Source organism: Lynx canadensis, chromosome D1 (assembly GCF_007474595.2).
Source record: "Lynx canadensis isolate LIC74 chromosome D1, mLynCan4.pri.v2, whole genome shotgun sequence".
Lineage (NCBI taxonomy): Eukaryota > Metazoa > Chordata > Mammalia > Carnivora > Felidae > Lynx > Lynx canadensis.
In genome coordinates this window covers 86,055,926-86,083,735 of record NC_044312.2, presented here as the reverse complement: position 1 = coordinate 86,083,735, position 27,810 = coordinate 86,055,926, and the positions used below count along the sequence as shown (strand labels likewise).

The following is a 27,810-nucleotide window of genomic DNA, read 5'->3' as shown; positions in this document are numbered from 1 at the left end:
ATTTATTCATCTAACAATTCAAATTATTTACTGTGAGGTTTTGTAACTGTCAGTTGCACACTTCACACTTATATCAACTAGGATTTTAAAGAACCATCATAACTTAATTTTTTGAAATTAAAACCAGGTGGGAGCCTGGGTGGCTCAGTTGGTTGAGCGTCTGACTTTGGATCAGGTCATGATTTCACAGTTTGTGAGTTTGAGCCCCACGTCGGGATCTGTGCTGACAGTTCAGAGCCTGGAGTCTGCTTCAGATTCTGTGTCTCCGGCTTTCTCTACCCCTCTCCTGCTCACACTGTCTCTCACTGTCTCTCAAAAATGAATAAATGTTAAACAAAATTTTTTTTTAATTAAAACCAGGAGATTGTTTTATTTTCCAGTAATAGGCCTCCTTGTCCTTCCTGCACTCTCCCTTATCTTATGTCACTTACAAAAAATTTTAACCGTATTTTTTCACTATATTTTTACCCCAGGGGATAGGTTAAATAGGTGATGGGGTTTAAGGAGTGCACTTGTGATGAGCACTGGGTGATGTATGGAATTGTTGAATTGCTGTATCATACAACTGAAACTAATATAACACTATATGTTTACTAACTGGAATTAAAATAAAATCTTTAAAAAAAGAAATATCTCTTCACCATGAAAAAAAAAAGTACCCAATTATCCTTCTAAAAATCAGTATTTATTGGACAGCAATTGATTTTAAAAGTGGTAAATGTTCAACAAAGAAAATTATAAACTACTGAAACATATTAAAAAAGTGAACAATCACCTACTAACCTATCATCCAGGAATAATAACTGTGAACATATTTGAGTATTTTCCTCCAATCTTTTTTTTACATATATATGTATATATGTAACAAAATGCATATTGCCTGTTATACATATGATAATGTATATTATTTGGATTCTACATTTTAATATGGTATTGTGACCATTCCCACATTTCAAAAATAAGATTTTCAATGAGTATATATTATATGGCTTAATTAAAATCCTGTTTATCATTTCCCCACTGTTGGATCTTTAGGTTGTTTGCAGTCTGAGAATGCTACGATAAACGTTGTTTGTAACTTTAACTTTTAGCGTCTCAAATTATTATTTTTTCTATGGGATATATAAAACACATAGAAAATAATAAAGAATAATATAATAAACATAAACACCACAGTTTCTACTACTTGCCCTTAACAAATCTTAACAACTGTCACACTTGTAGAAGAGACAAGTAATTTCAGGAAGTAAGGAGAAATACTTTTGTGTCAAAGCAGAAGCACTGCTTGAAAATCTTTAAAAGAAAAAGTAAGACCCCTCAGATCCCCTATTTTCTACTAAAAGCCAGGATACTACTCCTCCCCCCACTGTGTAAGAGAAATGGAGAGGTCAAATCAGACAAACTTTGGCAGTAGGAACACAATAGAGGGCACACGTGAGACACCATATTGAAGACAGGGTAACTTATTGAAAGTCTTCATACAGAAGGGTGAGATAACCCCCATCCCCAATACATGTACACAGTTGGCTCCCACTGCTAGGCTCTCACAAGGCCAGAAGTCATCCTTAAGCAGAATAGGTAAGAGATCAGGAGATTAGAGGAATCCTCCCTGGAGAAACTGACAAAATTAAGGGAAAAGGTCTTTAGAGAGATACCACTAGCTAAATTTACAGTAAACCTATCACACCACAAGTTATGTGCCCAAATACACAGTACTTCCAACTAGCCTTCCAGTCCCTCACTGTTTAATATTAAAAGACAACCAAGAATTACCAGATATTTGAATAAAGCATCTAATATGGAATTGAAACACTAAGCCAAATAGAAACAATGGCAGAAACAGAAAAAAACTTCAAAAGGAACGAAAAGTAATATCTATTATATGAGATGGTATGTAAAAAATAAAACACTTCAGTAAAAGGAAACAGTCAGAAAAACCTGAGCTTCTAGAAATTAAAAGTATAATAGGAGATTTAAAAAAAAAAAAGGACCAGAAGTTCAAGAATATCAAGTTGATCAAATCTTTAAGAGTAAAGGAACAATGATGATAATTATGACAGTAATGATAATTTTAAAAAACCACAACAAAACATAGCAGCTAACATGTGTTAAAGTGCATTCCAACTGCCAGGTACTATTCTAAGCACTTTATACAATTAACATATTTAATCCCTAAACAATCTTAAGAAGTATGCACTATTATTAAGACCATTTTATAGATGAAGACACTGGAGCATAAAATTTAAATAACTTGTTGAAGGTCACAAAGACAGTAAATGGCAGAGCAAGGATTCGTAAAGGACAGTCTTATTCTATCACTCAGTCTCTTAACAATTATGCAATACTACACCTCTTAAAAAGATAAAAAATAAGAGATAAAAGAAAATATTTAGAGAATTAGCCCAGGAGGTTGACACCATAAAAGGATATTTTAGAGAAACAGAGACAACAGAGGAAAATATCCAAGAAATAATCTAAGAGAAATTTCCAGAAATGAAAAGTGGGAGATTACAGATTTAAAATCCTGAGTACTAAAACTATGAATGAAAATAGACATACACCAAAGCATATAATTCTGATATTTCAGAACAAGAGGGAAAAAAAAGAAAGTATCTGAAAAAGCCTCTAGGCTTTGGACTTTTCAGAGGGAAAGTTATTTTCAGCCTACTATTCTATATTTAACCAAAGTAATGTTAAATTTAAGGGTGAAATTAAGACAAGTTCAGACATTCAAAGTTTAAAAATCTCTACCACCTCACACACCTCTATCTCCATTCACTTTCAACTTATTAGAGGACGTACTCTATCAGCAACAAAGTCAGAGCAACTCTTAGGATGATGAAGGAAAGTGCCAGAAAACACCTGTGTAAGACTGCCTAGAGAGCAAGCAGTCCATCTGGAGTACAAGGACGGAGGACTCTTGGGAGATGACGCTTGAACACATTAAGAGTCACCTATAAGCTGGGAAGAGTCCTCCCCAGGAACTAAATTGGCCCAGCCTACAGAGCTGTAAGAAAACAAATTTCCACAGTTTAAACAATCTTAGTCTATGGTATTCTGTTATGGTAGCCCAAACTTTAATAAGATAGATTTTGGTACCAAAATAAATGAGGTACTATAGTAACAAATACCTAAAAATGTTGAAGTGGCTTTGAAATTGGGTATTGGGTAAAGGCTGAAAGAATTTTGAGATGCATGTTAAGGGAGATTCCAGTAAGTCTCTGACGGAACTAAGGAACATATTACTGCAAACTGCAAAACAGGCACTTCTTGTTATATAGCAGCAAAAAATTTGGCTGAGCTGTGTTCTAGTTTTCTGTCAAGGCAGGACTTTGAGCAATAAAATTGAGTATTTAGCAGATAAGGTTTCTAAACAAAGTTTTGAAAGCATCATTTGGTTCCTTCTGACTGCTTCTAGTAAAATGCAAAATGAGAGAAATGAATTAAGCAAGGAATTGTTAAGCCAAAAGAACCAGAACTCGAAGATTTGGAAAATTCTCCCCCTAGTCACATTGCAAAGAAATGAAAAAGCTTGTTCTAAAGAGAACACTAAATGTATGGCTGATAAAGAGATCGTGGGTGTGACTCATGGACTTAACCAGTCATCTCAGCAGAAGCCAGGAATACAGATATTATACCAGCATAGACACTGCCAGTCTGAACTAGAGACAAAGAAGAATGGAATTAAGGAAGGCAGTTGGACTTGGATTTTACAGTCTTGACCATGGTGCAATTTGGTTTCAAACACAAGCTATCCTGGGGGGGGGGGGAATAAAAAGTAGAAAGAACCCAAAGGTGATATAGAGATGATCAAGGCTGCCACTTCTACCACAGGCCCAGAGACACAAGCCTGGGAGACATGGCTGCCTCCAGCTGGGTTTCAAAAGGCAAGACTGGAGCCCAGCAGAGCCATGGGGGTGGTGTCCCGCCCAGCTGAAGGGGTGTGATGCTGCCACTCCAGTGGGCCTACAAGGCAGAGAATGGAACCAAAGACGTTTATTCACAGGCCTTAAGATCTAATGGAATTTGCCTTGCTAAATTTTGGACTTGCTTAGAATCCATCACTCTTTCCTCCCTTCTGATTTCTCTCTTTTGGAGTGAGAAGGTCTATCCTATGCCTGTTCTATATTGTATTTAGAAGCCCATAATTTGTCTGGTTTAACAGATTCACAGGTTCATAGCCAGAGGAGAATTTTGCCTCAGAATGGACCACACCTCAAATCACATCCATACCTGATTTAGATGACAAATGAGATTTTAAACATATAGTTGATGATGGGATAACTTTTGAGGTTATTAGGCTAGAAGGACATAAATTTGAGGGGTAGGACATAAACATTCAGTCCATAACATAGTTTCTGGCACAGAGTAGGCATTCAACAAACGTCTGATGGAGAAAGAAATGATGGCTAGCAAATCTCTATTTTCAATTATTCCCCAGTTTCTGCGTCTAAAGTTTTAACTGCATTTGGATATTCTATCTGAATTTCAACTGCATGTCAAGCTCAAAGTATACTCAATCACGCTATCTTCTTTCATTCTTTTCTCCTTTTCTCTCAGGTCCTCCCGCTCCTTGCTTTCTCTACAATTATTTTTTCATTCATTCAAGACTAGTTAATTTCTCTTTGATCCTAAGAGAATGTATTCATAGAACTCACAGTTAACTCTTCAAATTGCTCACAAAGAAGATATGACTACTCTTTGAACTTATTTCAAATTATTTACAAAATGGGCATTGTGTGCTGACTTGGAAGTCCTGAGATTTCTACCTCCAAGCTTTAGTACTGCTGTATCCTTTGCTTAAAAAGTAGTAACTTGTACATTTGGATATCCAATAAAATTTACTTGATAGAAACGAAAGTATAATTTATCTTAGCAGTGGTTACAAACTCTTTAAAAACAAAAACTTCATTAAAATAACATAAAATAAACAAAAGAAATTAAGTTCATAACAATATAGAGAGATGATGTGAACAAACCATAGATTATTGAATTTGAAGATAGCAACAGAAACTATCAAAAACAAAGGACTGAGGGAAAAAATAACTGGGGAAGAAAAAGAACAATTCTAGTCAACTTTTTCAGGTAAAATAACAAGTTTAATTTAGAATTAATATGAAAGCGCAAAAGCTGTAAAATAGACAAAACAATTTTGCAAAAGAAGAAAGTTGGAGGACTTAAACATACCTGATTTGAAGACATTATAAAAACAGAATGATGAAGTCCATATAAGACATGCACATGGGTCAATGGAACAGAAAATAACGTTGAGAGGGAGACACACATATTTATTTAATTGATTTTCTACGTAAGCGCCAAGGTAATTCAATAGAGAAAGGATGACAACAAATTCTTAGGAAACAAGAAAGGAGAAAACCTCAGTGACTTGGGAGTATACTAGGGATCAACAAACTATGGCCTGTGGGCCAAATACAATCAGCTACCTGTTTTTGTAAATAAATTTCACTGGAATTTGCTAAAGAATTATCTACGGCTGCTTTATTGTTAAAATAGCAGAATCAAGTAGTTACAATACAGCTCATTTGGCCTGCAAAGCCAAAAATATTTACTATTTAGCCCTTTAAAAAAAGTTTGCAAATATTTCTTAAATAGGACAAAAATATAGCATGAAATATAAAATAAAAAACTGAGGCATCAGACTTGATAAAAGTAATAAATAACGCTTTTCAAAAGACACTGCCAAGAAAACAAAGAGTCAAGCCACAGATTGGGAAAAAATATTTGCCACACACATATCTGATAAAGGACTTGTATCCAGAAAAAATATTTGCCACACACATAACTGATAAAGGACTCGTATCCAGAATATTAATCAATGATGAAATATAATTAAATAGGACAAGAACCGAACAGACACTTCATTAAAAGATACATGGATGGGAAACAAACACATGAAAAGATGCTCAACACCATTAGTGATCAGCAAAAAGCAAATTAAAAGCACAATGAAATATCACTATGTGCAGACTAGAATTGTTCAAATAAAATTTAAAAAGTGATAACACCAAATGTTAAAAAGGAAAGAGGTAATTAGAAATCTTATACATTTCTGGTAGGAATGCAAAATTGCACAGCTGTTTTAGAAAACAGTTTGGAAATTTCTTTAAGAATTGAACATTCACTTTCAATATGACCCAGCAATTCATCTCCTGGGTATTTACCCAAGAGAAATAACAACATATGTCCATATAGAGATGTATACGTGGATATTCATAGCAACCTCATTTAATAGTCAAAAAGTGAAAACCACTCAAATGTCCATCATGATACTAGTGAATGGCTAATAAAAGCAGTGAAAGGAATCAACTCTATTGATACACATAGAAACATGGTTAATCTGAAAAACATTATGTTAAGTGAAAGAAGCCAGATACAAAATATTATATACCACGATTCCATACATATGAAATTCTAGAAAAGGCAAACCATAGAGATGGTAAACAGATTAGAGGCTACCAGGGGCCAAGTGGTAGGAAGAGGAGAGCGGTACGAATAGGCACATTTCTGAGGGAATGGAATGTTCTGTGTATGACTGCGGTGGTTACGCCATGTATACATTTATCCTATTTACTCAAATTGTACATAAAACTGGTATGTTTTATTACATATGTAGTAGTTTTTGTTTGGAAGAATTCACACCAATCCCCTAACAGTAGTTAACTGCTTTGAGAGAGAGAGAAGGGGTTTAAATGAAATTTGGGGCATATGAGTTGAGCTTTATTTGTGATGTAACTTGTAGAAATGAGAACATATACTAGTTGTGAATTACTTACATAATCAAAATTTAATTGAAAAATATCAAAGTTTTTAAACAGCTATGGAGATGACATAGTTTTACAAATTGGAAAAATGTATGAAGAATTAAACTAGTTGAATGGAAAAAAGACCCATTAAAAATATTGTTATGCCCTTTCACAACTTGGGGGTTAAAAGTAAAAGCCTGCAAGCTTTAAAATGGGGGAAAACATATTACTTATAAATGAAAAAGAAATAGATGGGGGGCTGCTTAGGTGGCTTAGTTGGTTAAGTGTCCGACTTCAGCTCAGGTCATGATCTCACAGTTCATGGGTTCGAGCCCTGCATCGGGCTCTGTGCTGACAGCTCAGAGCCTGGAACCTTTTTCAGATTCTGTGTCTCCCTCTCTCTGTCCCTCCCATGCTCACGCTCTGTCTCTCTCTGTCTCAAAAATAAATAAACATTAAAAAAAAGAAAAAGGAAAAGAAAAAGAAATAGATGGGTAGCAGATATCTCAACAACCCTGGATTTCAGGAGACAACAGGAACAAGGTCTTCAAAGTATGAGCAAAACTGATGTTGAACCTATAATTCTTCACGAGGAAAATCTTCTATTAAGTACAAACTATACTCATTTTTTAAAAAGCATATAATATTTAAAGCTTACCTACCACAAACCTTTGCTAAAAAAAGTATTTGAAGATATAATCTAGCCATTAAAGAAAGAATCCAATAAAGAGGTAGAAATTATAAAAATAAAAAAAATTAGTAATATGTTAATAATAAAATGAAGACATATATATCTTCTATCAACCGGAAAATAAAAGGTTTATTTCATTTTACACATCTGTGAGAATGACTGTCATCAAAAACACAAGAGATAAAAGTTGGTAAGGACGTAGAGAAAAAGGAACCACTGTGCATTGCTGGTGGAAATGTAAATTGGTACAGTCACTATGGAAAACAGAGATTCTTCAAAATGTTAAAAAGGAACTACTTGGGTGCCTGGGTGACTCTGCTGGCTAAGCATCTGGCTCTTGATTTAGGCTCAGGCCATGATCTCACAGTTGTGAGATCAAGGCCCACGTCGGGCTCCACACTGAGCATGGAGCAGTTTCCCCCCAGTTTTATTGCAATAGAACCGACATATAACATTGAATTAGTTTCATGTGTACAAAATAATGATTTCATGTATGTATATAATATAAAATGATGACTATAAGTTTAGTTAACATCCATCACCTCACTTACTATGTTTTCTTTTTTCCTTGTGATGAGAATTTTAAAATGTCTCTTGGCAACTTTCCAATATACATTACAGTATTGTTAACTCTAGTCACCACACTGTACATTACATCCCCATGATTTACTTATCGTATAATTGAAAATTTGTACCTTTTGTCCACAGTCACCCATTCCCCCCACCCTCACCTCTTGCAACCACCAATCTGTTCTCTATTTTTAGGAGTTTGGTTTCTTAGATTCCACATATAGCTAAGATCATGCATGATTTGTCTCTCTGACTTATTTCACTTAGCATAATGCTCACAAGATTTATCTATATTGTCACAAATGGCAGAATTTCCTTCTTTTTTTAATTGCCAAATAGTATTCTATTATTGTTTAAATTTTTGGCTACCATCTGTGTTATTTTTTTGTAATAAAGTATATCTCTCAAAATTTTAAATTCAAATGTGTATATATATGTATCCAATCCCAGATGCAGTGGAAGAGTTCTTGAGGAAAAAAATGTATTTTATAAATAAAGGCAAATTTCCTTAATTTTCTTGCAGTATAATAAGGTATACTTTTTAAAGGATAAAAGCACTTCCTTAGAAGAACTTGATTACTGGATTATTTCCCCTTATTTTATTGTTAGCATTTCACAAAAATTAGAAAAAATTTCAAACTCCATAAAAATATCTACCAAAGGTCCAGTTCCTGATTTATCAGCTTTAGTATCTTTTAACCACATAGAGAGAATGTTCTTTTTTTCCTTAACATTATTTCTCCTCCTGGTAGAATATTTCCCAAATGAGCAAGGTAACACTTGTGAATGCATGATACTTCTGAGTGAAATACATGGTAAGAAATACATTTTAAGAAGCATAGGTTAAGTTCCAACTTCATAGGGACACAGAAGTATTCCCAAGAAAACATCAACACATTGAAAATGGAGATTGGGGCACCTGAGTGGCTCAATGGGTTAAGTATCCAACTTCCTCTCAGGTCATGATCTTGTAGTTCATGGGTTTGGGCCTGGCATCAGGCTCTGTGCTGACAGTGAGGAACCTGAAGCCTGCTTCAGATTCTGTGTCTCTCTCCCTCTCTCTCTCAAAAATAAATAAATATTAATTTTTTTTGAAGTGGGGATTATTTTTAAATTGGTGGCACTAGGCTAAACAAGGACAATTAAGATTTGTGACAGTTCTGAGAAGTGGGTAATTCCAATACATCAAAGCTCAGGTTTAAAATTGAAGCATACATTTACTGCATTTCATTGATTCTGGTTTTTTTTCATATGTCATTATTTATGAAATTGGGGTACATTTTACAATTGATATTATATCAAACAGAAAGTCATCATTGTCTGCGTATGTATGAACTTGGTTGTTATTCTTAGTGTGTAAGTGGACAAATGTAATTTTTTGATGTTTCAGCCAAGAATCCATACATAACTCAATTAAAAAAGAATATGAATCCTGGTTTTCCAGAAAACCTCCTTTGATACTTTTTGGGAAAGTCATCTGATGGATGGCATTGTTTTAGAATAAAATGTGGGAAAAAAAGAGGAGCATTTAATAAGAAATGCTGTATCACCAGTGTTCTTGATGACACAGAAAACAGTATCATGTGAAAAACTGGTAATGGCCAATGACTATAAAGAAGAAAGTAATTCATTATAGTAATATGAATGTGAAGTTTTATGAGTAAGTTACATTTTGCTTATCTTTTTTAGCTACAAGTGTGATATGATTTTTAAAAAAGTCTAAGAAAACTTGAAAATAATTAAATAGAAACCCTAAGTTAAAAGAACACATTCTGTTTAAGTTTATTTGGCAGTGTTTTTGTCTCAGTGGTACATAAAAGTGATGCATCTTGTGGTCAGTGGCATCTCAGATTTGATAAAATATGGTTATTTCTTTAGTAAGTGGGCCAAAATTCCTTTAGCATCTCCATTTTTTTGAAAAAAAAATTTAATGTTTATTTTTGAGAGAGAGAGAGATTGAGAGAGAGAGACAGAGAGAGCATGCAAGTGGGGGAGGGGCAGAGAGAGAGGAGACACAGAATCTGAAGCAGACTGCAGGCTGTCAGCATAGAGCCCCATGCAGGGCTCGAACTCACGAACTGTGAGATCATGACCTGAGCTGAAGTCAGACACTTAACTGACTGAGCCACCCAGGTGCCTAGCATCTCCATTTTTAAGCCTTCCAACAATATATAAAAAACTTTTAACACAACATGGTGTGAAAAAGTAATTTACCTAGCTAGACCTATGTGAACACTTGGTAACTCTTCAGTATTTGCATCATTCTTTTAACCAGAAATCTGAACAAAAATAGCAGAAAATAAAAAAACTGGTCAACGCAAATTAAGAGCTGTGTGGTTTTTACATGTGGTGAACTCAAGAACTCAAGTCTAAGGTAATAGTGTTAGATCATCCTATATAATCCTCTGACAAAAAAATCCATTATATAAAAATTTGGTCTTACTGGTTTCAATACTGATATTCAGAATTCAAATGAAAACTGAATTATTTAAACATATACCAAAACCAATATTTGGGGGAAAAAAACGATTTATTTTAAGTTAGCTCTACACCCAATGTGGGGCTTGAACTCATGACCCTAAGATTAAGAGTCATATGCTCCACAGACTGAGCCAGCCAGGTGCCCCGATTATTCAGATGTTTTTTAATCTTCCAAAATTCTGAAATTTGTTCTGTAAGAGTTTGTATTTAGTATGTTGTTACATTTGTAAGCCCTAAATTTTTTTTTTGAAGTATGCCATCACCTAACCTGCTCATGGTGATTCCTTGACCCTATCAGAGATGATGACTGCTATAATCTACACTATTTGTTGCAGTGTCTATATCTAATCAAACAAAAAGTTTATTTAATGTTTTGATAAAATCTGTCTTACAAGAGAATGCTAAGAATAAGCTCTTAAATATTCAATGATTACAGCTGTAATCAAAGATCAAGATTCTCCCCTATGCTTTTGAATCACCAGTCTTTGATTTCTCACTCAGAGCACCAACAGAACACGTTTCATGATTGTTATACTCTTGTTTCTTAAAAGAAAGAATATCAGATTTTTGGTTCTTTTATAGAGTACGGTGCTTACAGTGACCATACATTTGGTAGCAAGGATCAGGAATAAGTAAAAATGAAAAGCAAGCTTCGTATGGTCTACACAGAAGATAGGAATGAAAAGTATAAAATTTCTCTCTCTTAATCAGAAGAATCATGTTGGAAAATTAACACAAATAAAGAAATTGGCACTACCTTTGGACAAAAACAACTGCTTATTCTACTTTAACAAAAACTTATATGAAACCAAATTATTATAAACTTCTAATACCAAAATATACTCCAGTAATTAGGGGTATTTATTTTTTTTTTCAGCAGAAACATTTATCCTTAGCCATAAGATGCTGTAAATATATTTCTTCCCTTTTCAATTCATGCCATTCTGTGCTTACTGGTATATTATTTTGTGGTCTTTGTTTTGGCAGATGCACAAGCAAAATCTGATTCCAACAGTTTGACCCTTCTCACTTTTTATGTTCTCTAGGGCATAATAAAACCCAAGATACAATCCCTCAGCAGTTAATGAAGCTTAACCTCCCACCCTCTTAATTACCAATGCATTACACCAACTATGGGCATCATACTCCTCTCTAAGCTATTTTACAATTCAGCAGAAGTACTACTGAGCTATTATGTAGCAACATAATCCATGCAGCATGAGAAATCCTTCTTAAAAATAAAATCTTTTGATCCTTGCAGGTTTTGGTAACTGTATAATTAATACTACTTAAGCATTATCCATGTATCAGTAAGTATATTATATTGTATCAGTAAGTATATTACTTTGTTGATTTCGGGGGAGTTGGGGAACATTTATTTTCTGAAAGTTAGAAAGAGAAACAAATTCAAAGATATTATTGACTGATTATCATCATCTGAATACAAGAGTACTCTAAATATCCAGGCTGAGTATCCATCTAGTAAAGATGAGTTCTCCACATTATCTCCGTTTCAATATTTAAAAATACGGGAGAGGTTACTTTAATTGTTAAAAGCATTCAGAAATGTAGATTGCATGGAGTAAGTCAAAGGCCTGTAGGTATATAGCTGATGTTATATGAAAAATGTTTTTAAACTCATGGATTTTAAGATTAGTATTTAGTGAATTATTTCCATCCATATTTCAAATCAAATTCAGTACAGGGAACATCTTGGTGCAATTTATATATATATATATTTTCTGTTGTATATAAAGAGGGAACAATTACTGATATTACAAGAAGAAAAGGTGAAAAATACTTTCACATTAATATACAAATATTATTTTAACTAAACTCGCAAATTAAGCTACTGACAAAAATGATGCTTTTAATTTGACAACTGCATCAATTACATGAGTTGAAAAACAGAAAATGAAACCACTAGGTTAAGAGTAGTGTTCTCAATGCTTTTCCACAGATCCTTATCACATTTCTCTTTCACATATAAACAAGAACTATATTGAGAAGATTGGAAAAACTCAATTTTCTTCACTAAGATAGAGGGAAGGAGAAGGATAACATGAAGAAAAGGAAATGGAAGTCTACATCAGAAGTATTCAGAAGTAAAGGGAAAGGGTAAAGTCAGTAAAAAAAAAAAAATACTTTCTTTAAATGCAAATTATAATCTAATTATTTCAAAATATTACCTTTTAAACCATCACATTTTTAAGAGCTCCAGTCATAGAAGGATTTCGAAGCAATTCAGACATGTAATTAATCCCTGAGTTCTACTGCTATTTAGCAGTGAGGTTAGGAAAATGAAGTACAGGCAACTTTAAATTCTTGATTCAGGTCCTAGCAATGTGCCTGCGAATATCAACAGCACTCCAAGTCTTGACCAAGGCACTCACTTAAAAAAACTTTAAAGGGAAATGCACTGTATTTTTTGGCATTGTGGTATTATTGGCTTCCACAATTATTTTCTAACATATATAAAAATCAAAACTGTTAAGCTGTTAGAAACAAGTCTCTATGAGGTCTATGATAATTTTATCAATTTTCTTCAATATATCAACTTAGATACAGAATTTATATATTTCATACATCAAAATGTAAAAGCTATAATACATATTCCTTCAAAACATTCTCCTTAGTTCACAAGCTTCTTAAGAAAAAAAAACTTAAGTAAATAAAATAAATAAAAATTCCATGTTTTTGTTTATAGAGAGACAAGGGTACACTGTTGCTATCTATTAATATTTCTAGCCATAAAAATTGGAGTTTTCCTTTTTGAGTTCCTTTACAAAATAAAGTTCATATAGCAAATGCTATCAATGTTTAATCTGGCTCATACTGAGAGAGATAATATAAGTTAAAGTGAATAATCAACAAAACTCATACTGAGAGAGATAATATAAGTTAAAGTGAATAGAGCTACTAATTAGGTAACTAGCATTATTAAAAACATGTGACTTTCTGCGTGTGTGTGTGTGTGTGTACATATTATGTATATATTTTGTGTGTGGGATATATATATATATGTGTGTGTGTGTGTGTGTGTGGGTGTGTATTACTATATCTTTATATCTATATCCCTAGTTACAGAAAGAAAATGAATGGTAAATGATGCTGTCCTTGTAATACCTTGATTAAAATACATTTTGTGAAATGTTTTAAAAACTAGACCAAACTCTTCACTTAATCATTGATTTTAACAGGTTTAATTAATGAGACGATGTGCAATAATTCCCTTTAGTAAATGCTTACTATATACGGGTATATATTAACCTGTTTTCTTAAAATAAATGATGTATGAAAATCTATACTAAGTAAACAGATTATGCAATAATTACTTGAGTTATAGAAGGATTCTTATGCTGAAAAGGATTTCTATATAATTCCTGTAAGTATGAAGTGTCCTTATTGAACATAAAGTAATTTCTGAAAACCTGATATAATTAAATATTTATAGTTATTGTAAAAGTTAAGATAGTGACAGTAATCTTAACATAATTATTTATTAAATTGAAGTCATAGAATTTTTACAAGGTTGTAAAGAAATATTCTAAAATTTCGGGGATATCTGCTGTCAAAGATATCTCACAATTAATAATGGAATCAGGCATTATCTTTATTTAAGAGGTCCAGATCAGTTATGTTCCCAGCTCAGGAGCACACATGGGACTGGTTTTATTTGTTTGATGACATATTCTTTTATTTTTCCAAAATGAACCCGGTTTAGGGAAGATGTCACAAAAATCCTTAGTACATTGTGATGCACTAAATGACACTGGATATCACTTTATTTTGATTAAATTTGAACATTATTTTGTGTTATACACTTGGTGTTAATAGAACAAAATGATTCTCTTTCTGCTCATTGAGTACTGAAAAGTAGAGGCAACAGGATAAATGCACAAAATAGGTTTTTAAAATTCTATAGTACCCTGTTATAATCTGTTTTAAGAAGTATAAAGGTAAGATGCTTCATAGTCTCAGATCTCTTTTCTCCTTTCAATTTAACTCTTTAATACCATCCACCTGTTTTCGAAATCTAGCACAGCCTTAGACACACACACATACACACACACGAACTGTAAAAAACTTTTATAAAAAGTGGTAAGTGCATTTCAAATGCCTCTGATTTCACTAATATGACATAATACAAAAAGATGGCTGTGCTGTACTAAGGTCACTTTCTGCAACTGCCTGTTGGTTTCTGATGAACAAAACAAAATTTTAGGAAGGAAACACTGGCCACTGAAAGAATCATCCCAACATTAGCTGGAGAGATAGCTCTGTCCTCTTTGGGGTTTTCACACAGTAAAGTTATCCCTTTGTGCATAATAAATCTTCAAAGACCATCTATTTAATCTATGACCCTTGAAGATGCGCTGCCTTTCTCCTTTCATGGGATCTTTTAACATTTTATTTCATGGGGCAACATGTTAATTTGGGGAGCTGATGAGTATTTTTTTTCAAGTTTCAATGGCTCTGGTTTTCAGAATTTGAAGTCATTTATCCCTTCTAAAAGGATTAAATACTTTCTCTTCTATGTTTTCAGAAAAAGTATTCAGAGGACACATGAACTCTATTTTTAATATTCCTAATTCTCACTTTGTGTGGCTTCTTTTCAAAGAATGGAAAGTACTATATAATGGTTCTAAGATTTTAACATTTAGGCATGACAATAACCATGAAGTATCCATAACCATATTTTTTAGGAGTTCAAAATAAAATTTTTAAAAGTAAATGTGAGGCCTGGAGGAAGTTCTTTAAGATATTGAAAGCAAAACTCCTGATATTTCATTTTTAATTTGGCATTCCAGAATAAGGTAACCAGGGAACTATCTCTATCTTAATGTGAAGGGTTAAGTGACTTGTGCAAAGTCCTGCAGCTAGTTAAGTAGCATCACAGAAATTAAAATCTAAGCTCATATCCCAAATGTATTTCACCTTCTGAGGATAAATATCCTATCAAAGAATATGGCATTTTTGCTGTATGACTTAGGCTACTTTTCTGCATGCAAATTTCCTTTCTTATGTTGGTGACACACAAATATCAAAGTGAACTTTGTGTTTAATTTAATGTTGTATCAGAAATGGTTTTTACTGGCTAGTGACAGAGAGGTGGGTTTATTCTCCTTTATTCTTTGATCTTATCTTTCATTTTTTTGTTGGAAAATAAGGCACATGCCATCTTTTAAAAGCTGGCTACAAATGTAGGTCACTGGAAGCAGTACTGAGCCTTTGCATGATTTTTCTTAGTCTTTTTAGTTTGCCAAAGAAGCTCTAACTGTGGCTGCCAGGGGAGAACTTAGAATTTTAAATAAGCTCTCACAAGTAGCTAGGGGGAAAAAATCCGTGGGTCAAACAGCAAATTTCTGGCTCAACTAGCACTTCAGAGTTGTAAGCACTGAAAAGCATATAGATAACATGGTAGTTTTCTGAGCAAATCAAAGACAAAGAAATGAAGGGAACATATTCTGATTATAGCTCTGCCTTTAAAGGGCTCTTCATTTATGTGTATTTATACTAGGAACAGAAGATACACAGTAATAAAATACTTTTGATAGGAAATAAAACACGTATTATACAGGCTAGAAAAAGTAAAAATGTGTGCGAAGATATGTTATTTATAAGATATTGAGCATGCATAAAGTTTACAAAGTAGAATGACAGAAGGGTCAAAAAAATTTTTTTAATTATATATAACATAACATATTACTTTTGTTCTGAACGTTATAAAACTACAACTCTGAAGATAAGTATAATAAAAAAATGTTCAGTAGTGTATATGGCCAATCAAGGGGTACTTTTTTTTACTTTATTCTTACAGCTATCCCAATTTTTGACAGAATAAGGAAAGAAAAGTCGGATCTGAAATATTTTTCTATTCTATTTACTCAGAAAGCCCAGCCTGTACAATAATGTACTAAAAGCAAACAACTAACCACTCACTGGATTCAGACTTCTAAATCTTGTTCCATGATCAGTTAATGAGAGATGGATGTTAAATATAGACTTAACACCAAATTGACACAAGGAAAGGAAACCTTTTTAATGGTAATTCAAACTTACTGTTTAACAAATAATACTATTTCATCTAACTGTTTTTCTTTTAAAGTTATTTATTTATTTTTTTTTAATTTTTTTTTTCAACGTTTATTTATTTTTGGGACAGAGAGAGACAGAGCATGAATGGGGGAGGGGCAGAGAGAGAGAGGGAGACACAGAACCGGAAACAGGCTCCAGGCTCCGAGCCATCGCCCAGAGCCCGACGCGGGGCTCGAACTCACAGACCGCGAGATCGTGACCTGGCTGAAGTCGGACGCTCAACCGACTGCGCCACCCAGGCGCCCCTTTAGAGTTATTTATTTATTTTTGAGAGAGAGAGAGAGAGAGAGAGAACGTGCATGGGGGAGGGGCAGGGAGAGAGGGAGAAAGAATCTCAACCAGACCTCACGCTGTCATCGTGAAGTGGGGCTCGAACTCATGAACTATGAGATCATGACCTGAGCTAAAATCTAGAGTCAGACACTTAACCAACTGAGCCACCCAGGGGCCCCAAATTCTTAAAAAAAAATTTTTTTTTAATGTTTACTCATTTTTGCACGCACGTGTGAGAGAGTGAGTGAGCGATCACGAACAGGGGAGGGACAGAGAGAGAGGGAGACACAGAATCTGAAGCAGGCTCCAGGCTCTGAGCTGTCAGCACAGAACCCAATGCAGGGTTTGAACCCACGAACTGTGAGATCATGACCTGAGCCAAAGTCAGATGCTTAACCAACTGAGCCACTCAGGCACCAGGTGTCCCAAATTCTATTTCAATTAATATATCTTTTCTCAATCAAAACCAAAAAACCAGGGGCACCTGGGTGGCTCAGTTGGTTAAGCCTCTGACTCTTCATTTCAGCTCAGGTCATGATCTCATGGTTCATGAATTCAAGCCCCATGTCAGGCTCTGCACTGACAGCATGGAACCTGCTTGGGATTCTCTCTCTGTCTCTCTGTCTCTCTCTCTGCCCCCACGTTGCTTGCTCTCTCTCCCAAAATAAATCAATAAACTTAAAAAAACAAACAAAAAACAAAGCAAAAGATACAAGGTACAATAAATAAGATCTTAATAAATGAGTTCATTATTTGGGTAACAGACTAATATTTGGGATATGTAAAAATGCTCTAAATTATTGAGATATTCTGATTTTTACTTACAGATTTAAAGTGCAGAAAAAAAGAATTCTGAAGATATTAGTCTAAATTTTCATACTTCAATACTAAATATTTTGTTGCTATATTAATTCATCTAATATGACATAGTTTATTTTCCTTTTTTTTTTTTTTTTTTTTAAATTTTTTTTTTTCAACGTTTATTTATTTTTGGGACAGAGAGAGACAGAGCATGAACGGGGGAGGGGCAGAGAGAGAGGGAGACACAGCATGGGAAACAGGCTCCAGGCTCTGAGCCATCAGCCCAGAGCCCGACGCGGGGCTCGAACTCACGGACCGCGAGATCGTGACCTGGCTGAAGTCGGACGCTTAACCGACTGCGCCACCCAGGCGCCCCAGTTTATTTTCTTTTTAATTTTTTTAATTTTTTTTTTTTTTGAGAGAGAGAGAGAGAGAGAGAGGGAGGAAGGGGGGAGGGACAGAGAGAGAGGGAGACACAGAATCCGAAACAGGCTCCAGGCTCTGAGCTGTCAGCACAGAGCCCGACATGAGGCTGGAAGTCACGAACCACGAGATCATGACCTGAGCTGAAGTCAGATGCTTAACCGACTGAGCCACCCAGGAGCCCCAATTTATTTTTTATTAAAGTTATTTTGAGAGAGAGCACATGTGCAAGTGCTCAAACAGGGAGGTGCGAAAGAAAGGGAGACAGAGAATCCCAAACAGGCTCCATGCTGTCAGTGTAGAGCCTGACACGGGGCTCAAACCTGGGAACCATGAGATCCTGACCTGAGCTGAAATCAAGAGTCAGATGCTTAACCAACTGAGCCACCTAGGTGCCCTGATATGGTTTATTTTAAATAAACTGTTACTTATTCCAGGATTCATGGGTTAATATAAGGTAATTCATTTTCAATTATGAAAGACTTTGTCTATATTAGATATGGGTACTTTCATAATAAATGATTTTAAATATGGACTATTTGCTTATTAGTATGTTTGATGTTAAAAAATATGTTTTGTAAACCTTTAGTAAACATCAAGATAAGTTATCGATATTCCTGCCTATAACCATTACTTATCTTGAATGCATATTACAAAGTAAAACATTTAAGCTCCTAAAATCATCCTAGCCTCCCTCTTTATTCTAACTGTAGTAGATTTTGGATAGTACATAATGTATAAAAGATATAACTCAAAAAGTTAATGCCATAAGTCAGGAATTAACCCTTTGTTCTAGATATTAGACATCTCTTCCTGCATAAATATAATCAATACAGGCATGTCGTCACTAAAAGTATTTGAATTAAGCTTTAACACTCACCTTAGTATATTAAGAAATAGCATTTAATTTTACTTCTGAAAATCACATTATAAATATTAACATATATTGTTTAAAATTATGCAAAGTATATGGGGCGCCTGGGTGGCGCAGTCGGTTAAGCGTCCGACTTCAGCCAGGTCACGATCTCGCGGTCTGTGAGTTCGAGCCCCGCGTCAGGCTCTGGGCTGATGGCTCAGAGCCTGGAGCCTGTTTCCGATTCTGTGTCTCCCTCTCTCTCTGCCCCTCCCCCGTTCATGCTCTGTCTCTCTCTGTCCCAAAAATAAATAAACGTTGAAAAAAAAATTAAAAAAAAAATAAAATTATGCAAAGTATATAATAGAAAAATGCAGCATTTTCAAGTTCTAAAGAAATTATGTATGTACGTGTGTGAATATATTTTTTATTTCTAAAAAAAATCAGCCTACCTACTGATAAACACAAATATTTTAACTTAAAAATCTAATTTTTGCTATTTTACAAAACATTCCATAGAAAAATTTCAGAGAATACTTATCACTGTATTTGAGATGATTACGAACATTCTCTTAGATAAAAAAAGTTAACTGAAAAATACTTACCAATGTGTTTTTAAAAGCTTTAACAACATCATGTATATTGTTCTATAGGATTTTCTAAGGGGTGTAATTTTTCAACATTACATCTTAATGCTGACTTCCTGAAGGAGCTTTGACTACAATAGGCATGAATATGTTTTCAAAGGATGATGGATAAATTGCTGGGTGGTTATATAATATATCTTAGGCAGCTGATGGGGCTTTTTATCCTTTACTTGTCTTTTAGTTATACACAGTTTTAAGATAATTATGGTCTCTAAGATTTTCTTTTCCCTTTTCTTGTACCAGCAATATTTGTCTTGGTTATAGGTTCCAGAAATTCCCAAGCATACATCATAAAATTAAAACTAAGCAATTACAGCATTCCCCACTCTACCTCCCCATCCCCCCCCCCCCCCAACACTGACCCATGGTGTATCTCTAAATGCTATTAATACCTTTGTTTTGGTCATTCATTTTTGGACTGTTTAATACAAATGACTCGTATATAACTCTAATAGAGTTGGGAACACTGAAATCCTGACTGAATATTATGTAGGAAAACCTACTTATCTATGTTACTCCTCAACTTCTCATTTTAAATAGTTCATTTGTTCTTCTCAGTGATACACTACAAACTTTGTCTACATGTTGGTGTTATGAAGATTATAAATAATTACAATTTGTATAGGCATAAATTTTTAATTCAGTCTATTCTAAACTTGTGAAAACTAACTAGACCACATTAAGGGTATGCAGGTTGAAAACAATATTTTTTATAATTTTTTAATACAAAAATGAGAATGGCATATTATTCTTTTAAATCCAACTATTTTATTATTACATATTAAAAAATGAAAGAAATATAAAATATATATGAAATATATATGAAATATATATGAAATATATATATATATTGTCCTGGGCATATATATATTGTCCTCTTTGAATTTTAAAGTGTGCTTTGGTTTTAAAAAGATATAGTACATTGACCACATATCTTATTACTTGTTTCTTAGAAAAGAATAATTTCTGTTATTTTCAAAGCAAAATAATATTAATAGATGAGTACTTTTTTCCTAGGTTTTTTTTTTTTTTAATTTTTTAATGTTTATTTATTTTGAGAGAGAAACAGAGACAGAGCTTGAGTGGAGGAGGAGCAGAGAGAGAGGGAGACGCAGAATCTGAAACAGGCTCTAGGCTCTGAGCTGTCAGCACAGAGCCTGGCATGGGGCTTGAACTCACGAACAGTGAGATCATGACCTGAGTCAAAATCGCCCACTTAACTGACTGAGCCACCGAGGCACCCAATAAATGAGTACTTCTAATTTCTGTATCTTTCTTCTGATTTACATCTTTAGGATACTGGTATTTAATATCCGATAATATTCTGCTGTTGTTTTTCTTTACCTAACTTTTTACAGAGTTCTCTTATTTTCATGACTATAGTATAGCAATAATTTTATGTATTTCAGTTTTGAGTAGCTTATTATTATTTTTCCCACTGCCAATATCAATTTTAAGTTAAAAAATTGTCTGAGAACATTAATTTAAAAATGAAACTACATGTGTTTCTCTCTGTCTCAAAAATAAACAAACATAAAAAGAAAATTTAATAAAAAAAAAAAGGGGGGCACCTGGGTGGCTCAGTTGGTTGAGCAACCAACTTCGGCTCAGGTCATGATCTCATGGTTTGTGAGTTCAAGCCCTGTGTCGGGCTCTGTGCTGACAGCTCAGAGCCTGAGCCTGCTTCAGATTCTGTGTTTCCCTCTCTCTCTGCCCCTCCCCTGCTCATGTTCTGTCTCTCTCTGTCTCAAAAATAAATAAACATTAAAAAAAAATTTTTAAATGAAACTACATGTTCAAATAAATTTTAAGAGAATAAAACATATGTATGTTCCCATTAATGGATTTAAATACAGTTTGTATATATACAAACATATATTTTGTTTACATATATATAAGCAATATTTTTTCATGAAATGTTCAAAATGAAATATTGAATAGTATATCCTATACCTGTAAAATATCAGCCGGGTCTTCTTTTGCAGATGCAACCAACAAAGTATGCCCATTGATGATTCCTTCTGCCAGGAAATACTTGAAGAGCAAAGAAGAATAAATATTATATTTATCCTCTTCTGTAAAAAAGAAAAAAATATAGTCAGAATCCTATCATATACCAAGCATACTCAGACATTCTTGTAATTTTTCTCCTTAAAACAAGTATATGAGGTGGGGTAATAACTGTCTTCCTAAAGTACAGTTAGATAGGCTAAGAGACTTATTTATCTAGGTGGTCAATGAGAAGTGAGTCCTTTTAATATAGTCTGATTCCAAAATTTTTCTCAATTTATTGCACCACTTCTGATATCCACAAAATTTAGAGGATTATGTATGCTTATAGCAAGGAAATCACAGATATTTTTATCTTTACTAAGATTTTTTTTTTTTTAGGCATTGCACCTCTAAAATGGCTATTCTTGGAGTGCCTGGGTAGTTTAGTTGGTTAAGCATCCAACTTTGGCTCAGGTCACGATCTCACAGTTTGTGAGTTCGAGTCCAGTGTTGGCTCTGCACTGACAGCTCAGAACCTGGAGCCTGATTCAGATTCTGTGCCTCCTTTTCTCTGTCTGTCCCTCCTCCATTTGTGCGCTCTCTCTCTCTCTCTCTCTCTCTCAAAAGTAAAGAAACATTAAAATGGCTATTCTTATCTACCAGTTTGTAAACTCACACTTAATTTCTTACATGTCACAACAATTAAGCACTTAGTGTATGTAGCCTGAAAATTAATATTTATAAAATTTGTAAAAATAGTATTACTTCTACATTTGTGTTTTAGGCTTTATATCCAATAGCAATTTAAAATTGAAGATTTTCAGTTGAGAGTTCTTAAATTTGTACTAAATGATTTCCTAGTAAACAGTCCTTTTACCTTTCATTATTCCTTCATCCTCCCTTCTTTCTGAATTTTTGTGAAAAAATCATGTGTCAGGTTTGACAGAAATGTGTTAATATTTTTGTGATTTTGTGACATAATATAAACAACTTGAGTATATCTTTGTTTTCTTAATATTACTGATAGCTACATGCCTACATTTTTATATCAGTCTTCTTTCCTTTAATACTTTGAAGACAACACAAAACCAGAGACAAAGGTAAATTTATTGCATTATCTAAAAAAAGAGAAGCCATGATTAATTTATCCAACAAATATTAATTGAGTTCCTGTAATATGTCAGGCATTGTTAATATCTGTAAAACCCACACTATTAAAAAATATTCCTAATCAACTGAGCCACCCAGGTGTCTCATTATTAAAAAATATTCCTAAGAAAGTTTGAATTTGTGGTAATGTTAGCACTGTGCAAAGCCTCTTGCAGCTATAATTATAAAACCTGAAAAAAAATCATTAAAAAATATTTGAAGGCATTGGAAAGCAACGAAAAACAGACAGAAACCACAACAGTTTCCTTTTGAAAGACTGTGATCATGACATGTAAGAATTTCTAATTTCTGGCTTTTTTGCTTAAAAGTGTTCTTAACCTCCCTTAGCTCTGGCAGCTTTAATTCAAATCCTTTCCAGCTTGAGATAGCAGAATGTAGAGTTCAGAAAACAGCTGAAAGTTTAAGGGAAAAATCCTTGAAGTAAGAGTTCTGCAAATGTTAGCAAATGTGCCCAAATTCCTGGTTGACCTCTAAGCCATCTATTATCTATGCATGAGAGGGAGAAAGAAACAGTTAAGTAGGAAAGAGAGAACAGGATAAACTTGAAAGACAATTAAATCATGTGAGATTTACAAATTTAATGCTCCCCTGAAGGCATTTATTTCCCCACCTGAGAGCAGAATCTTGTATTAAAGAAAGCTGAAGTCTCACTGACTTGAGGTGGCAGAGGACAAAACTCAGGGCTGAGAACCATAGAAAGTGTGAGCCCCCAAATCTGAGTATAAATTCTGTACAAATATTTGGTTCTCTTCTAAATTCTGATTGTAAGAGTCAGCCCTGTGTGACCAAGTTAAAAAAGCAAAACTAAAATCTGGAAAATCGAGCAGAGATACTATCTGCTGCACAATATATTGAAATGAGAGTTAATTTAAGATCAGGCAAATTAACTGTCTATTAAAACAAAAAACCTGAAATCCTCAGGAAAACAGAATAGAATTCATAATCAATGCATTTTTTACAGTGTGAAGATTTCAACCAAAAATTACTGAATGTGATCCATACTAAGGAAAACACAACCTACAGAAACTGACTCAAAGAAAAATGCATTAAAAGTATTAAAGGAAAATATATCAATAAGTGAACAGAAAAGGAATACCGAAAGGGGACGAGAAACTATACAAATGAATGACAGAAAATTTAGAGCTTAAAATTATTATTCCTTATAGGATAAACTTATTTGTGATTTCATGAGTAGATTGGAGATGAAGGAAGGAAAAAAAACAATCAGTACATCTGAAGGGAGATCAACAGAAATGATGAAATCTGAAGAACAAGGAAAAAAATTAAGAAAATTGAACAGAACCTCAGAGATGTGGAACAATACAGAGCAGTCCAAAACATAAGTCCTAGTCACTGGGAGACAATAAGAAACAGAAACAGTATTTAAATTTTCTATTTGATCAAATATTCAGTTACAGATCTAAGAAGTATAAGAAGCCTCTCCTAGGATAAATGCAAAAAAAAAAAAAAAAAAAAAAACCCAAAAATTCCCCAAATCTAAGTACACCATGGTTAAATCTTAGAAGCAGCAGGGAGAAATGACATATGACATACAGAGGCACAATGATAAAATCAACAAGTGATTTTTCATCTGAAACAACAAAGGCTGGAGGATATGGTAATTATATGAGTTGAAAGAAAAACAAGTAATAAAAAATTATCAATGTGTAAAACACATTCAACAACTGAGGTGAAATACTATTTTCAGATAGGACAGCAGACTTGTACTACAGGACCTAAAAGCTAAAGGAAAACTACACAACACGTTAAACTGCATTTACAGGAAGGAATAAAGAATATAAATAATGACAAATATGTAAGAAATTATAACACTCTGTGATCATGTATATATGTACTTATGTGCATAGATATGTGTGGATAAATTGTTTCTTTGAATTTCTGAAAAAAATACAACTGTTTAAAGCAAAACTGACAGAACTAAGTAAAGATAGACATAAGTTCAATTTGGAGATTTTATCATACATTTCTTAGTAACTGGCAGAACAGCTAAAGAGAAAAATCATTTAGAAAATAGAAAATCTGAACCTTATCAACCACTTTGAATTAGATAATATACAGTTCCAGAATATACATTCTTCTTTTTTTTATTCTCGTTAGTTAACATACAGTGTAGTCTGGGCTTTAGGAGTAGAACCAAGTAATTCATCTCTTACATATAACACCCAGTGCTCATCCCAACAAGTGCCCTTCTTTTTTATTTTTTTATAATTTTTTTTTTCAACGTTTATTTATTTTTTTTGGGACAGAGAGAGACAGAGCATGAACAGGGGAGGGGCAGAGAGAGAGGGAGACACAGAATCGGAAACAGGCTCCAGGCTCCGAGCCATCAGCCCAGAGCCTGACGCGGGGCTCGAACTCCCGGACCGCGAGATCGTGACCTGGCTGAAGTCGGACGCTTAACCGACTGCGCCACCCAGGCGCCCCAACAAGTGCCCTTCTTAATGCCCATCACCAATTACTCTACTCCCATCAACCCTGTTTGTTCTCTGTATTTGGAGTCTCTTATGGTTTGCCTCCCTCTCTGTTTTTATCTTATTTTTCCTTCCCTTCCCCTATGTTCATCTGTTGAGTTTCTCAAATTCCACATATGAGTAAAATCATATGATATCTGTCTTTCTCTGACTGACTTATTTTGCTTAGCATAATATCCTCCAGATACATCTACATTGTTGCAAATGGCAAGATATTTCATTCTTTTTCATTGCTGAGTAGTATTCCATTATATATATATACATATACATATATATATATATATATATATATATATATACATACATACACACACACACACGCCACATCCTCTTAATCCATTCATCAGTTGATGGACATTTGGGCTCTTCCCATAATTTGGCTATTGTTGATAGCACTGCTTCTGGAATATACATTCTTTAGTGCATCTAGAATGTACACCAAGATAAACCACATGCTATTCCAAAAAACAAGTTGCAAAACACTTCAAAATATTAAAATCTTACTTTAGAAACTGAAATTTTAAAAATTCCATTTATGATCAATTGAAAAAACCATGAAATATTTTGGAGAAATTTGACAATATATGTGCATGAATTAGCCCCACAATGAAAAGTACAAAATATTGTGAGAGTAAGTAAAGAAAGCCTAAATTGGGGCGCCTGGGTGGCGCAGTCGGTTAAGCGTCCGACTTCAGCCAGGTCACGATCTCGCGGTCCGTGAGTTCGAGCCCCGCGTCAGGCTCTGGGCTGATGGCTCGGAGCCTGGAGCCTGTTTCCGATTCTGTGTCTCCCTGTCTCTCTGCCCCTCCCCCGTTCATGCTCTGTCTCTCTCTGTCCCAAAAATAAATAAAAACGTTGAAAAAAAAAAAAAAAAAAAAAGAAAGCCTAAATAAATAGAGAAGTATATCCTGTTCAGGGAATACAAGACTCAAATCTTTCTAAACTGATCTATAGTTTTAATGGAATTCCAATGCAAACCCCATAAGATTTTTGGAGAAACTGATAAGCTAATTCTGAAATTTACATAGAAATCCAAAGTTCCTAGAATAGTCCAACAAATTTGAAAAAGAACAATTGGAGGACTTACTATCTGATTTCAAGACTTAGGATAAAGCTATAATCAAGGCAATATGGAATTAGCTAAAGGATAGAAATAGAAATCAATATAAAAGGATAGAGTCCAGAAATAAACCCACATGACTGATTTTTTAGAAAGGTGGAGAAATAACTGTTTGGTTTTTTTTTTGACAAATTGTCCTGGAATAATGGGTACCCAGATGCAAAACACAATAAAAAATCTCAGTCTTACCCCAGACTATAAATTAAAAAAAAAAAAAACCAACAAAATTTCTATCTTACTTCATACTAATACTCAAATATTTACCTTGAAATGTATCACAAAACTAAATATAAGAGTTGAAACAATAAAACTATTAGAAGAAAACATAGGGAATAACTTTGCAACCTTGGAGTAGATTTCTCAAGGTATGGAAGCATGAACCATAACAGAAAAAAAAATGGATAGCAAGCTACAGAAAGAAAATATTTGCAATACATATATCTGATAGAGAACTAGTATCCAGTATACATACTAAAAAGTCTTCTAATTCCATGAGGACAAACCACCCAATATAAAAACGAGCAAAAGATCTGAATACACCCTTCACAAAAAAAGACATATGAATATTCAGTAAATGTATAAAAATAAGTTTAACTGTATTAAACCCTGGAAAAAAAACCCAAAAAACACTGTGAGAGACCACTACAATCCTACTAGAAAAGGTAAAATAAAAATACAATACTAAGTATTGACAAGAATGTGGAACAAATAAAATGCTCCTACATTGCTAGTGGCAATGCGAAATGGTACAGATGCTTCAGAAGATAGTTTGGCAATTTCTGATAAAGTTAAACTTACACTTAAACGAACCAGCAATGCTACTCCTGCATTTTTACCCATGAGACATGAAAACACATGTCCATACATAGTTTTATACAGAATGTTTATGGCAATTTTGGTAACATCCAAAAGCTGTAAACAACACGAATGCCCATCAATTTGTGAACGGAAAAGACGAATGGTACATTCACAAATGAAATACTTCTAAACAATAAAATAATGTACATGCAACATAGATTAATCTCAAAAACATTAAGCTAAGTGAAAAAAGCTGACACAAAAATTATGCATGGCATGGTTGCCTTTATGTGACATTCTACAGAAAGTAAAATTAATCTCTAGTGATAGAAAGGAGTTAGATGTTTGGGGCCAGAAAACTTTTTTGGGCATGAGGAAATTTTGGAAGATGCATGGAAATGTTTTATATCTTGATTGCTGTGGTGGTTCTATGTATATACACATTTGTAAAATGTAACTAACATATACACTTAAAATGGGTCCATTTCATTGTGTGTAATTTATAGTTCAGTAAAGTTGGTTTATTGAAACGCTTTCTTAAGGTGCAATTAAAACAGCAGGTGGTAACTTGTTGATAAACCTCCTTAGTATAGTGAATTAGAGCAAATCCATGATCAAAAGTATAGTAGATTTACA

The 27,810-nt window shown here is 33.9% G+C and overlaps 1 protein-coding gene across 1 annotated transcript in view; it reads right to left on the bottom strand.

Moving 5' to 3' along the window:
• The window catches only part of ELP4 (elongator acetyltransferase complex subunit 4), a 249,704-nt gene that overhangs the window by 196,941 nt on the left and 24,953 nt on the right, over window positions 1–27,810 (bottom strand). The window contains exon 3 of the mRNA XM_030331401.2: window positions 21,556–21,677. Within this exon, the coding sequence (XP_030187261.1) occupies window positions 21,556–21,677 (122 nt within the window). The remainder of the gene's footprint in view (window positions 1–21,555; window positions 21,678–27,810) is intronic.